A 15481-nucleotide genomic window follows, 5' to 3' on the forward strand; every position below is an offset into this window, starting at 1 on the left:
GGGGCCAGGGAGGGATGGGGGAGGTTGGCCAGCCAGGGAGGGACTGCAGGAAGGCTCCAGGGCAGGTCTGGCCCCTCTTGCTCAGTCCTATAGGCTGGACCCCAGCAGCAAGCTAACCTACCGGTCAGAGCATCTGCTCCCGGTGGTCAGTGCACATCATAGCGACCAGTTGAGCACCCTTAGCATATCATTAGCATCCTTAGCATATTATGCTTTGACTGGTTGAACAGATGACTGGAAGACCGGACACTTAGCATATTGGGCTTTTATTATATAGGATTAGCCAAGCCAAGAGATTGACTGAGACATCCTATATAATAAAAGGCTAATATGCAAATCAACTGAACAGCAGAACGACCAGTCACTATGACACGCACTGACCACCAGGGGACAGATGCTCAATGAAGGAGCTGTCCCCTGGTGGTCACTATGCTCCCACAGGGGGAGCGCCGCTCAGCCAGTAGCCGGGCTCATGGCTGGCTAGCGCAGCAGCGATGGTGGGAGCCTCTCCCGCCTCCAGGGCAGCGCTAAGGATATCCGACTGATGGCTTAGGCCCGCTCCCCACAGGAGCCATCAGTCAGACATCCCCTGAGGGCTCTCAGACTGCGAGAGGGTGCAGTCTGGGCTGAGGGACCCCCTTCCGAGTGCACGAATTTTGTGCACCAGGCCTCTAGTATTTAATAATTCCATTCCCCTGCACCATCCCATCCCTTTCCAGACCTCTACATCCACAATCATATACCTCTGAAGTCTGCTATCACAATTTCCACTAAGAAAGAAAATACAACTGGTTAGATGGTTTGGAGGTAGCTGATTGGCAATACTAGCCAAAGTTAAGATTATAGCTAAGATATTTTCAACTAACTGTAAGATCATAAAAAATGCTCAGAATTTAAGTTTTAAATGGCTTAATAAACCGAGAACAGACTTCTTCATAGAATTTTTCCACTGACCCAACCAGCAAGCTTACACCTATCATTTTAGTCATTACAGCAGTTACATGGAATTCAAAAGAAAGATGCTTCCAGACAGTCAGGATAGTAAAAAGAGCTCTTATCTGCACTTTGGCTATATGCCTCAGGCCTTTAACCTAAAAATATTCTTTGCTTTTATGGTCTTAGCAACCTTTGCTTACCCATATACCATTCATTTCAGCTGCACTTATTTTCCTTATTTGGTTATTTTTAATAATCACAACCATAACCACCACCATTTTTACCAAGAACACAATTAAATTAATTATAAAACTTAAGTTGCTCATTATATTTGAATATCAAAATGCAATTTCCATGACTCCATAAGAATGTTAATAATAAGGTTAAAATTTATTGAGTATTTAATATGTGCCAGGCACTGTGGTAGTATTTACATGTATTACTCATATAAACTCAGCTATTAACTCTGAAATAGGTGTAATTATTATTTCCATTTTACGAAAGAGAAAACTGAGGCTTGAAGAGGTTAAATAATTTCCAAAAATCACACAGGTAGTAAGTACTGTCATCAAGATTTAAATATAACTTGACTTTAAAATTCACCCTCTGAACCAATATGTGACAGGGTTTCACACTCTGTGTTTTCTCCAGCCATTCTGAATCCTAAGTAAGAATCCTAAGGTGTAAATTAACCACACCTGTGAATCCATGTTTCTGGACTCTTTGGAAACTTAGTTAAGGCCAGTTTTCCCAGATGTAAATCCTTAATTGGATTTAAAGTGCCAGAGAGGATCAGCTCTTTTCTGTAAAAGAAAAATAAAAAGAACCATTACTTTATCTTTCTATCCAAACATATTGTATGGGTATTAATATAACCTCATTGAAAAGTGAATTTCCAAGAATTTTTGAAAAAAGAAAGGAAACAAAACTCATACACGTCACACACAGTAATCAAGAATGTATTCTCATAATCTTAAAATAACAAAAGCTTTAAATCAGTGGTGGACCTTTTAGTTATGTTTGGAAGAAGGCCAAGGGGTTTGCAAAACCTTACAAGGCCTGACATCAGTATCTGTAGGGCAGCTCCAAAATGAGGCAAGAATTGCTCTAGCTTCCTAAGTAGTACTTGATATGGCCTGGTTCATTACCAAAAAAATACACATACAACTAACACAGTATGATTGAGATGTAATCTCAATTACTATTTTTATTTTTGAATTTTCCCTCTACCTTTCTTCATATGCATCTACCTTTTAATATATATAATTTTAAAAACTGATTTCAGAGAGGGATGGAGAGGGAGAAACATCAATGATGAAAGAGAATCATTGATCAGCTGCCTCCTGCATGTGCTCTGACCAGAAATCCAACCGTGACCTCCTGGTTCACAGGTTGACACTCAACCACTGAGCCATGCAGGCCAGGCTGCATCTACCTTTTAACATATAATTTTATATTCTGATCTTATATGTTTGGTCCTATATGAACATTTTATTTATTTAATCCTCACCCAAGGATACTTTTTATTGTTTTGTTTTCAATATGTTTTATTGTTTTGTTTTCAATATGTTTTAGAGAGAGGGAGAGGGAAAGAAAGATAGAAACACCCATGAGAGAGAAACATCTGTGGGCTATTTCCTGCACGCCCCTACTGGAGATGGAGCCTGCAACCGGGGCATGTGCCCTAACTACCTGGAATTGAACCAGTAACCTTCTGGTACATGAGCAAACTGAGCCATACCAGCCAGGTGAGGATATGTTTTTAATGATTATTTATTTATTTATTTATTTATTTGTTTATTTTAGAGAATGGAAGAGAGGGGGAGAGACGGGGAGAGAGAAACATCGATGTGAAAGAGACATCAACTGGTTACCTCCCATACGCAACCTGACCAGAGATCTAACGCACAACCTTTTAGTATGCTGGCCGATGCTCCCAACCAGCTGAACCATATGAACATTTAAGTCTTCAAATAGTATTCATTCAGTAGCTATGCTGTTTAATTATGGTCTTCCCTATGGTTAGACATTTAGGTTGCTTCTAAGTTTTTGCTATTCTAAAATAATTCTGAAACAAAGAGCTTTGTGCTTATGACTTCTTTTGTTGTACTATCACTTTAGGGTTAAGTTTCCAAAAGGTGTATTACCAGGTAAAATACCTACCTGCATGGGTCTTATTACACTAGACAACTTTTAAAATATAAACAGAAGTAAGAGCTATGTGAAATTTCTATTTTTAAAGTGTTCCAAGCTTCAATGTAGTATAAAGAATGTCATGCAAAAGTGCTCCCCATACTTCTCAGGTAAAAACGATTTAGGTTTAGGTTTAATTTCTCAGGTAAGTTTTTATAAGTTCTGATATCAATTTTTAATGTATTATTATTTTATAACGAAACTAGATCATTTGTTAATATTTAATCTTGAAACGTCCTTTCTGTGGTAGGGATGATTACATATATTTAGGGAAGTGTAATCCCAACAAAACCAAAGCCCAGCATGTATAACTCACCTACTTAGGTGGATTAGTTCCTAAATACCACAATATCTTTTCTTTCCAACAGCAACGTCCTATTTCTAACCTTTTATTTGAAAATTTAAAAAAAACTTCCTTTTTAATGAAAATACTAAATAAGTCATAGTACTTGCATTTTACAATAATTTCACTCTATAAAATAATTTGAAGGTATATATGGCTGCTTTAATAGATGAAATTATTGACTATTTTTCTTCCAATGTACAGGAAACCTGTATCATCTTAAAAGAATATTTAATGCAACAGCCAATTACTTTTGCAGTCCTAGATCCTTTTTCTTCTGAAATCGGTAAATGTTTTGTTCATATAATAAGTCAGATTACTTATATAAAAGAAGGCACAATACTGCTCTATGTAATTTTAAGTACTTTGTAGAACAGATTCTCTAGGGTCCCTGACTACATTATCATTTGAAACTGTTGAGAAATAAAGTCTCAGGCCTCATCCTAGACCCACTGAATCAAAAACTACAGTGGGTAAAGCAATGTGTTTTAACAAGCCATTGGGTGGTGCACACTAAAGATTAAAAACCATTTTCATAGATAACTTACTGTATTAAGTATAATTTCCATTTACTAATTTTGAAACCTCTCCTGATTTACAATTGCTCAACTATATTCCCTTGGATGTCTACAAACAAAGGGAAATTTTTTTCAGTAAATAGGAAGTTACCATACAACTAAATCTTTACAAAGTTTCTTAAATTAGGGGTTGTCTCTCAATTTCTTTATTTGAACAACAAAGTAGTATTTGGGAAGACAGCTTAAAACAACCTCAATCAATGGATTATGTATGGATGCTTAAAAAGATCACCTAATAGAATCATAAAAAAGGGAGCAAAATTTTAATATTAATTTAATAAACATTCCTGGGGACAGGACTGAAAAAACATTTTAGGTGTTGGATATTGTCATAAACTAGTTTTCAAAGATTACCTGAAAATGGAATATGGAAAGTAGTTAAGTTATGGCTACCATATAAGCTAGAGATACAATAAAAAATCAACTGCTCTAATGTATTTAAATAGGAATCTAACTTGAGATAAAATTTCCAGTCACACATGAATCGTAAGCAAAGTTTTAAATAAAACGTAAGTTGCTCATTATATTTGCATATCTAAATATGCAATATAATTCATATTGAATTATTATTATTATATTTATAATATTTATTATTTATAATTATTATCATTATTATTAATTTACCACAGAGGTAAATTATGCTCCACTGCTTGGATTCAAAAAGTGCTGTATCTCAAACAATTTAGATATAAGTAAACTGCTAGATAACTCAAAAAAATTAGTGATCACAAAAAAATTAGTGATGGAGGAGGATCCAAGATGGCAGCGTAGGTAAACACCTAAACTGCTGCCTTGCACAATTTCAAAACTACAACTAAAAGACAAAACGTCTATCACCCAGAACCACGGGAAAGCTGGCTGAGTGGAAGTTCTACAACTAGAAGGAAAGAGAAAAGAGCATTGAGACGTGCACAAGCGCTGAAAAGCTGAGGTACGGAGGTGTGCGATCTGGGCTGGCGGTGGGCGACTGGGAGCACTGCTTTTTTCAACCCAAAGGGAGACAAACTCCCGATTACTCTGAACTCCAGTTTCGGGGGAGACGCGGGAGACCCAAACTCCTACGGGGAGAAGCTGGACTGTCTGCCATTGGGTCGGAAAGGGAGGTTGGCTTGCTTGCAAGGCTGAGCGCAGGAATAATTGTTTACTGTGCTGGGGCGCGGGACGCGGGGAAGCGGTTGGAGATGCAGAGCCGGCTTACTAGAAGCCATCATCGCTGTTTGCCACGCCCTAGCCTAATGACGCCCTGAGACCCCGCCCCGCACAACCTACAAACCCACCCAAGCTCCAAGCAGCGGCTTTAGCATATGAATGGCTTGCCCTATCGCAGCTTAAACCTAGCAAACTTGCAGCCCGAGTCAGACAGCTCCAAAACCTCCAAACCCCAAGCAAAGAGGAGAAAAACTGCAGTTCTCGCTGTAGCGCCTGCTGGGTGGCCTCAGACAGTAGCTGACCTGTACCCCATTGGAGATCCAGAAGCTAATGTACCTAGTGGTCAGTGTGAGACACCAGATTTCAACTCCTCACATCCATAAGTGACACATTCAAGAGGCAGACTCAGTGAGCACCAAAGCCCCACTGAAACAAGTTCTGCACCATGAGGGTGTCTCCTGCACAACAGTTCTTTCATTATAGACACAGCGGGTCCTCACAGCCAATTGGCCTGGAGGTCAATTCCTCCCAGTGTACCAACAGCAATCAGGGCTTAACTATACCAAGACTTTGCACTCAGCCCACAAAGGGGTACACCAACTGCGTCCATCGCAGGTGATTGGGAGGCTGAGCTACTGGCCTCTATAGGTCACCTACCACACAAAGCCACTCCATCAACACAGGGAAGCAGCAAAATGCAGAGACAAAGAAACTTGTCACGAATGAAAGAAATGGAGGAAAGCAAACTACTGGACGACATAGAGTTGAGAACCACATTTATAAGGTTACTCAAGAATCTTCTAAAAACCGCCGAGAAACTTGATGAGACCTCTGAGGAGCTTAGTGAGACCTACAAGGACCTTAATGAGAATGCCAAAAAAATGGAAAAGGACCAGTCAGAAATTAAGCATACACTGTCTGAAATAAAGAATATATAGAAATTCACCTGTAGATCAAAGGACCCCAAGAATCAAACCAAAGATCTGAAATATGAGGAAACAAAGAACACCCAACCAGAAAAACAAAAAGAAAAAAGAATCCAAAAATATGAAGATAGTGTAAGGAGCCTCTGGGACAACTTTAAACATACCAACATCCGAATTTTTGGGGTGCCAAAAGAAGAGAGAGAGCAAAATATTGAAAACCTATTAGAAGAAATAATGACAGAAAACTTTCCCTACCTGGTGAAAGAAATAGACTTACAAGTCCAGGAAGTGCACAGAACCCCATACAAGAGGAATCCAAAGAGGACCACACCAAGACACATCATAATTAAAATGCCAAGGGCAAAAGACAAAGAGAGAATATTAAAAGCAGCAAGAGAAAAACGGTTAGTAACCTACAAGGGAGTACCCATACGACTGTCAGCTGATTTCTCAACAGAAACTATGCAGGCCAGAAGGGAGTGGCAAGAAATATTCAAAGTGATGAACAGCAAGAACCTACAACCAAGATTACTCTACCCAGCAAAGCTATCATTCAGAGTTGAAGGTCAGATAAAGAGCTTCACAGACAAGAAAAAGCTAAAGGAGTTCATCACCACCAAACCAGGATTACATGAAATGCTGAAGGATATTCTTTAAGAAGAGGAAGAAGAAGAAAAAGGTAAAGATAAAAATGATGAACAACAAAATGACATCAAATACATACCTACCAACAAGTGAATCTAAAAATCAAGTGAATAAAAAATCTGAAGAACAGAATGGACTGGTGAATATAATAGAATCAGGGACATAGAAAGGGAGTGGACTGACAATTCTCAGGGGGAAAGGGGTGTGAGGGGTGCGGGAAAAGATTGGACAAAAATCTTACACCTATGGATGAAGACAGTGGCGGGGGATAAGGGCATGGGGTGGGGTGGGGAATCAGGTGGAGGGGAGCTATGGGGGAAAAAAAAGAGGAACACCTGTAATAATCTGAACAATAAAGATTTATTTAAAAAAAATTAGTGATGACCAAGTTACTGATGTCAGAGCCATCAGTTTGAAATTGTTTAATGAAATGTGAGTAGGAAATAAAATTTATGTTAAAATATTTCACGTTATTTTCTGGGTATATAACTAAATTGAAAAATTAAATATCCTAAGACATTTACTTATTATTTCATGCACATATTGGTATTAGCCTAAAACAATCTTTTTTGGACTTTTTAATAAATTGAGGAAATGGAGTACTGCCTTAATTGAGGTGGCTTTATTTTCGGGCATACTGAATAAGCTGTGCTTCTCTATCTATCCTACAAGCACTGGGTGGTAAGCTGCTAACATGGGAAGAAGGAATAAAGTGAGGGTCATTATATAAATGTGAGGGGAACTAACTAGGAAAGCAAAAGGCACCTGTGCTGTTTTGGGAGAAGAGAGCACGGATGGTAAGGAACAGTGCCGTGCTACATGGGCAACCATGTTGTGGGATAAAATTATGTGACTATTTTTTTTTTTTTTTTTAACAAGGTGGAAGAATGGAATAAACTAAGGAATTTTAAGAAACAATACAAGGTAGAATTATATGTAAAAGGAATGAAGTTTTCACACAGATTTTTCAAGCAATAAAAGTTACTCCTTTAAAATTTTGGCTGCATATTTTACTTACTGATTAAAGAGAATATGGAAAAATCTCATCACTTTCCCTTGAAAACTCAAATTTTTTTGTGATCGCTAATTGTTACAAAGACTAGCTAGTGCTGAAGCATCCAGGGGTTACTGAGGTGAGTGGTATGCTTTATTCCTCTATATGTTACTGTATTTTTATACTTCTGCCATGTTTATCTTAAAATTTTTTATATTTTTCTATTGCAAATTATTAGTTACTGCTTCTCTCTGCTGTCATTCTAGTCAAGATTTGTAGGAGACCAGGGGCCTTGTCTATGACTAAACCTCCACTGGTTAACTCAGTAATTGGCACATAGTAGATAATGAATAAACAAATGCTACCTTTCCCCTCAATCTTCAGTTATTCTGTCTGAAATGAGAGTAAATGATAATAAAAGTCATCCTCATAAAAGTTACCACTTATTGTACTTCTCCTGAGTCAGGCACTATGTTAAGTGATTTGCATATATTATTTCTCATAACAATCCTATAAATATTATGTTGAACCATGTAAATTTGCCAATATTCAATTGTTTTTTGAAATAAACCTTTTGTTTTAGAATTCTTTTAAATTGACAAAATTTGTAAGAATAGTATGGAGAATTCCTGCATGCCATTTACCCACTTTCTTTTATTATTAACACACTAGTGGGCCGGTGCACAAAATTTGTGCATGGAGGGGGGGGGGTTCCCTCAGCCCAGCCTGCACTCTCTCTAATCAGACATCCCTCTTGCAATCTGGGACCGCTGGCTCCTAACCGCTCACCTGCCTGAATGCCCCTACTGCCTCTGCCTACCTGCCTGATTGCCCCTAACCCCTCTGCCTGCCTGATCGCCCCTAACCTCTCTGGCTGCCTGCCTGATCACCCCTAACTGCCTTTGCCTGCCTGCCTGATTGCCCCTAACTGCCCTCCCCTGCCAGCCTGAACTTGCCCCCAACTGCCTCTGCCTGCCAGCTTGATCTCACCCCCATCTGCCCTCCCCTGCCAGCCTGATCTCACCCCCAACTGCCCTCCCCCTGCCGGCCAATTTAGTTCTGATTGGTTGGTTTCTATGCCAGTCAGCATCAAAAGCTCCGCCTTCTAGGCAGCCATTGGCTCCTCACAGTTCACCCAGATTTGTTCTGATTGGTTTTTATGCCAGTCAGCATCTCCGGGCCTATCTCCGGGCCTGATCAGAGAGGCAGGGCTGATCAGCCGCCCCTGCGGAGGCCCAGAGAAAAACAGAGGCACGGCTGCTGGTGAAGCCTGGAGAGAAAGAGAGAGACAATGGCTGATCAACAGCTGCCATGGAGGCTGCGGATCAGACCCTGCCTTTCTCTCTGGGCCTCTCTCCGGGCCTGATCCACAGCCCCCTCGGCAGTTAGTGCTGGGTCATCATGGCAACTCAGCACTGACTGCAGGACTGACTTCTGGTGTTCGGTCGAGCCTTCAGTTGGTCATTACAGACTCTGGATTTTTATATATTAGGATTATGGTACATTTGTAATAACTGATAAACTCATTATTGATAGATAACTATTGGAACCATGTTTTTTTTCAGAATTCCTTAGCTTTTACCAAATGCCCTTTTTTGATTTCAGGGTCCTATCCAGGATAGCATATTACATTTGACTATTATGTCTCCTTAGGCTCCTCTTGATCTCTCAAGTATACTCGGGTATACCTTATTTTTAATGGCCTTGACCGAGTACTAATCAGGTATTTTGTATGTTTTTCTCATGGTAACACTAGGATTATTGAGTTTTGAAGAGGAAGAGACCACAGAGGTAAAGTGACATTTTCATCATATCATATCAGGGGCACATAATAGCATGGCTTGTCACTGTTGATGTTGACCTGGATTACTTGGCTGAGGTAGTGTATACTAGGTTTTCTTCACTGTACTTTTTGGAAGTCACACTTGAGTAGGGAATTATACTCCACTCCTTGAGGGGGGTTATCTAGACAAATTATTCATAAATCTTCTATATAGCAGATTTGTCTATTGTGTTCTATTTATTTACTTGTTTATTTATTTATTTAATCATTTATTGACGTCAGTATGAACTTACAGATATCCATTTTATACTCTGGGGTATAAGCCAATAGTATTTTATTATTCAAGTTATTCCAGTTTTGGCTCATATTATTTTTGAGCACTTCCTGACTACTTCCTTACTTCCTGGTCCTGTAAAATATTCCAGGCTCGTCTTGTATGTTCCCTGCCCTGGTCTTAAAATCAGCCATTTCTCCAAGAAGCCCAGTTCTTTCTATTAGAGAATGGTGTTAGAAACCAGGATCTGAATGCTTGGATTTCATCATCTTTGATCTACAAAAACAACAATTTCATATGGTGCAATCTAATATGAACTCAATTTTACAGATGGGGAAACTGAATTAGGGAGAGATTCAATAACATGATCAAGGTCTCCAAGCTCAAAGTGTCAGAACCAAAAATTAGATCCATAAAGTTACCAATTTAAATCAATAGGCCACAAGTAAAGGACCCGAATCACTGGAGCTTGTTGTCAGCTATTCAGCTAACTCTAGTGTCTCAAAGATGTTCTGCTTGCTCTATGTGCAGAGACTGTTGGAAAAATAGGACATTGTTATAAAGTCAACCTCTTTCATCAAGTAATTCACCAATTTTCAAAGAAAACAAAAAAGGAGAAAAAAAGAGAAGCATCTGTCACTTTTTTCTATAACCAGATGGATTTTTGAACCTACATGCATCACTCACTCTAACCTCAGGATATAGGTTCAAAAACTTATTCTTGCCTGTATTTTTTCCCTAAGACGGAAACACCTATAAATTGAAGTACCAAATTGTTATACCAGCTTTTAGCAGTTTATAAAATGCAGTCAAAATCACTCAATTCTTTCCAGAGTTCCTGCAGAAGAAATACACCAACAATTAAACATAAAATGTTAAGTCTTTGGTTTGCAAAAGAACTTACAGTGTTAGATCAGTTTACTTCCAAAGCTGGTTGTTTTTTCTTCACTATGTATTCATGATTCCATGTCTTCATATGTCAACCAATCTTACTAATACAAATTAAAATTTACTAGAACAGCCCGAACTGGTTTGGCTCAGTGGATAGAGCATTGGCCCGCAGACTGAAGGGTCCCGAGTTCATTTCTGGTCAAGGGCATGTACCTTGGTTGAGGGCTCGATTCCCAGTGGGGGGAGTGCAGGAGGCAGCTGATCCATGTTTCTCTCTCATCGATGTTTCTAACTCTCTATCCCTCTCCCTTCCTCTCTGTAAAATCAATAAAATATATTTTTTAAAAAATTACTAGAACACTTATCTACGTTTTTTTTTTAAAAAATCAAAATTTCCTTTCTGCTTATCTAGCAAAAAACTTTCCCAATAATCTTCCTAGAATAAGTTCAAGATTAACTGCTATTAACATCACTGAAATTATTTTATAGAACAATTTCACTTCATAAGACCAAACCACATATAATAAAAAAAATCCATTTCAAAAGAATCATAAAAATAATCACCTAATTCAAATCTTTTATTCATAGGTATGGAAACTAAATCTCTTGAGAAGTTAATAGGTTTTGTCCAAAGTCGTCTGCTAGTTAACTGATGAAATAAGACTAAGATTCAGTCTTATGTAAGTATAAAGTAATATATTTTATTTAACTCAGTACCTCCAAAATATTATAATTTCAACACGTAATCAATATAAAAATAGTAATAAGATATTTTAAGTTAGGGGCACTAAGTCTTCAGAATCTGCTGTAGTTTACACTTAATAGCTCATTTCAACTGAGAACTAGTCACATTTCAAGGGCTCAGTAGCCACATGCGGCTAGTGGCTACGATATTGGCTGTGCAACTCTAGAGAACTGAGGTGTAGCAGTGCTTAGTCTTTGGACTGGGTCTCTTCTCTATCTGTACCCACTTCTTTAGCTATCTCAAACGATCTCATGACTTTAAATACTATTTTCCAGTGATTCCCAAATTAACATCTGGCCTAGAACTCTAACCTGAATTTTAGATTCATACACAACAAGCTAGACACAAACTTAACATCCCAAAATGACTTGCCCACCAGCAGCCCCCACCTAAATCTGCTCCTCCTCTAGATGTCCCCTTTTCAGTAAATGGCAACTCCGTCCTTTTAGTTGCTCAGGCCCAGAACCAGAGTCAAACTTCACCCTCTTGATTCTCTCACATCCAATTCATCATCTGTGTCTTCAAACCAGATTATTAAATACAGAATAAGCTTATACAGTTTATAAAATACTGTGAGAATCTTACAACTTCTAACTTCCCTGCCGAGCTCGTCTTCAAGTCACCAGTATCTCTTACCTAAATTATTCTTTCCCTCTTTCATAATACTCCAGTTACACTGGACTCCTTGCTGTGCCAGAATACCCAGGGACAATTTAGAGATGACTGGGGGCTTTTTCACTTGCTGTTCCGTCCACTTGCAATGCTCCTACCCCAGAATGCACAAAGACTGATCCCTGATTTCATGCCAGTCTTTGCTCTAATGTCTCCTATTTAGCACTGCAATACCACTCTTTTCTCTTTCTGGCCTTCCCTATTCTTTTTCCAGCTTCTCCCCATAGGATTTGCCAAAACGTGATCTATTATATATTTTAATTGTGAATGTTCTTAATGCTTTTCTTCTTCTATTAGAATAAAAATTTCACAAGGACAGGGATTTTTGTTTCTTTTATTCTTGGTTTTATTTCCAGTGCCTAGAACCTAGCACACAATAGTTATCAATAAATATTTGAATAAAAAAACGTTGCCAAGAATTGTGTGGATTAAATAAGATAATGTATAAAGTTGCAGTATGGTCCTTGGAATATAGTAGCCACTCATAAATATGAGTCTATTCCCTACTGCTGTGGTGCTTTCCATGAAAGAAAATGAGAATTATAAAATTACATATATTTTGAAGCCATATAACTCACTCTTTATATCTGATCATTAATTATTCAAAAGACAATTTTAAAAAGACATAGAAGTTACCTAAAATTTCAAAAATCAGTTAAATACAAAATTCAGTAGTTATTAAAAAAATACTAGCTCATTAGAATGTAACATTGCTTAAAATTCACAGAAAACTAAATGAAGACGCTGGCCGGTTTGGCTCAGTGGGCAGAGCGTCGGCCTGCGGACCAAAGGGTCCCAGGTTCGATTCCGGTCAGGGACACATACCTCGGTTGCAAGCTCCTCCCCAGCCTGGGCCTCGTGCAAGAGGCAACCAATCGATGTGTTTTGCTCACATCGATGTTTCTCTCTGTCTTTCCCTCTCTCTTCCACTCTCCCTAAAAAAAAAAAAAATCAATGGAAGAATATCCTTGAGTGAGGATTAACAAAAAAAATAAAAATCCTATCCTATATAATAAAAGGCTAATATGCAAATTGACTGAACAGCAACCAATTGCTATGATGTGCACTGACCACCAGGGGGCTGATGCTCAATGCAGGAGCTGCCCCCTGGTGGTCAGTGCACTCCCATAGGGGGCGCCCCGCTCAGCCAGAAGCTGGGCTCAGGCTGGCAAGTGCAGCAGCGGTGGTGGGAGCCTCTCCTGCCTCTGCAGCAGCACTAAGGATGTCCAACTGATGGCCATCAGCTGGACATCTCCCGAGGGCTCCCAGACTGCAAGAGGGCACAGGCCAGGCTGAAGGAACCCCCAAGTGCACAAATTTTATGCACTGGGCCTCTAGTAAATAAAGAAAATAAAGAAAATTAAATGAAGTATTATTTAAGTTACCTTTAAAGATAAAAAGTTATAATCCATGTCTTTTCTCTATAGAAAAATTAAAATGTATTCACAATGTTCACTGAGACTTCACTTTTATTTATCTACTAGAGGCCCAATACAAGAAATTCGTGCAAGGGACTTGGCCCCCACCCGCCATGGCGGACACCTCTGCCTTGGCCCTCACAGCCCCAGCTTCATCCAGAAGGTCGTCTGGAAGGACGTCCAGTCTAATTAGCATATTATGCTTTTATTATATAGGATAATTTGTATCCTGCCTTCCTCTTAAGAGAATTTGTGTTAGTCTAAGGAACCATCAGTTTTTAAAAACCATATATATATATTGAAAAACATGAACCTGGTCTGAGAATTGTAATAGTTCGATAAAGTATTTTGTGTTTAAAGCTACAGTAATTAGAATTAAAGATATCAATAAAATATGACCTCTCTCTAAAACACTGAGTGCCAGAGTCTGCAGTGATTTGCCCACAGAGGTCCCAATGTTAGTGACTCAACTGAGATTACAAGATTGTGGCCTTGAATGCTCACCCCACACACTATAATGCTTCTCAAATATACTAAGGGTCTTACTCTTCAACCAAATATGCTGATTACCCCTACCTCTCTTAAACGAAAGGAAAATAAAAGCAGGCATCAAATGGTATACCATGATTCAACATGATGATTTATATTTCAGGAAAGTAGTTTACAGAGAACAGACATAAATATGCAAAAAGGGGCAAAGTGTATGTTAGAATTTTCATGGGCCATTATAAAGAATGAGTAGAAGATGCCATGGACATATGGTTTATATTTCATTTTTCAAAAAGCTAACAACTCATGGGGCTTGTATGTCTTCAGAAATTTGGACAATTTCATTTTATCACTGATGAGAATGACGTACCTCACGTTCCATGCCGTGGTAAAGTCTGGGTTTAGAAGCAGCAGGGTGCGTGTGACATCTATCAGTTCTAAAATAAAGAGAAATCATATTAAAAATGAATAGTCCTATCCTTTAAAGCTCGGCTTCTCTTTAAGGTCTTTCATTTTATATAGATATATAGGCTCACATTATAGTGACATATAGATCTCATGTCACAGTAACTTTAATGATAGCTATACCTTGTTCTAAGCGGTCAGGGATAAGGAGATTATCCTCAAGATTTTCTTCTACTTATGATAAGTATAACTCCTTCTTAAATGTTGACACTAAACTAACTTTATAATACAATATGCCTATAAAGAATAATCAAATCAACCTCTTCATCCTTTTAGTAGTTTTTGGTACTAATTTAATATTTTCTAAAGAAAAGAAACACAATTTCTATACCACTATTCATTTAATTCCACAAATATTTTGAGAATTGACTGCAAATTTTTAAAAGGAAAAAAAAAATCACTCATAATCAACTAATTTAACACAATTCATCCCCATTCCCCTTCAAAGACTATCCTTTCTTACACACATTTTTACATAATTATAGCAATGACAAATATAGTTTTGTTATATATTTTTCATTCAACATTATTACATATGCATTCTCCTACCTTGCTACAGTATGCATTTTTAACAGCTGTGAAAAAATCCCATGGTTTAATATACTATTATTTATCTTATTCTTTAGGGTGTTTCCTGTTTGTTTTTACTGTTACAGATAATATTGTTACAAATATTTTAATACACATTTTTGTCTGATACATTATTTTCTGTGGATATTCTTCTAGGAGTAGAACTACTGTCAAACAATATAAATATCAGTAAGGCTCCTACTAAACATTTCTAAATTGTCTTCCAATTGCACTGTATCTATTTATATAACATGAATGTACTTAAGTCCCTGTAACTCCAATCTATATAATTATACTAAAAAAATGAATGTGGTAAATAAAAAATTACACTTTGATTCTGTTTTAATTTATATATTTAATTTACAATCACTAATATGAAATTTTTCCATTTTGTTTACTATTTCATCTTA

The 15481-nt window shown here is 38.0% G+C and overlaps 1 protein-coding gene across 1 annotated transcript in view; it reads right to left on the bottom strand.

Moving 5' to 3' along the window:
* PTAR1 (protein prenyltransferase alpha subunit repeat containing 1) overlaps positions 1 to 15481 on the bottom strand; it is a 47733-nt gene that overhangs the window by 10695 nt on the left and 21557 nt on the right. The window contains exons 3-4 of the mRNA XM_080670901.1: positions 14407 to 14473; positions 1635 to 1739 (exon numbers count right to left, since the gene is read on the bottom strand). Of these exons, the coding sequence (XP_080527027.1) occupies positions 1635 to 1739; positions 14407 to 14473 (172 nt within the window). The remainder of the gene's footprint in view (positions 1 to 1634; positions 1740 to 14406; positions 14474 to 15481) is intronic.

Source organism: Plecotus auritus (assembly GCF_963455305.1).
Source record: "Plecotus auritus genome assembly, chromosome: 5".
NCBI classification, from domain to species: Eukaryota; Metazoa; Chordata; class Mammalia; order Chiroptera; family Vespertilionidae; genus Plecotus; species Plecotus auritus.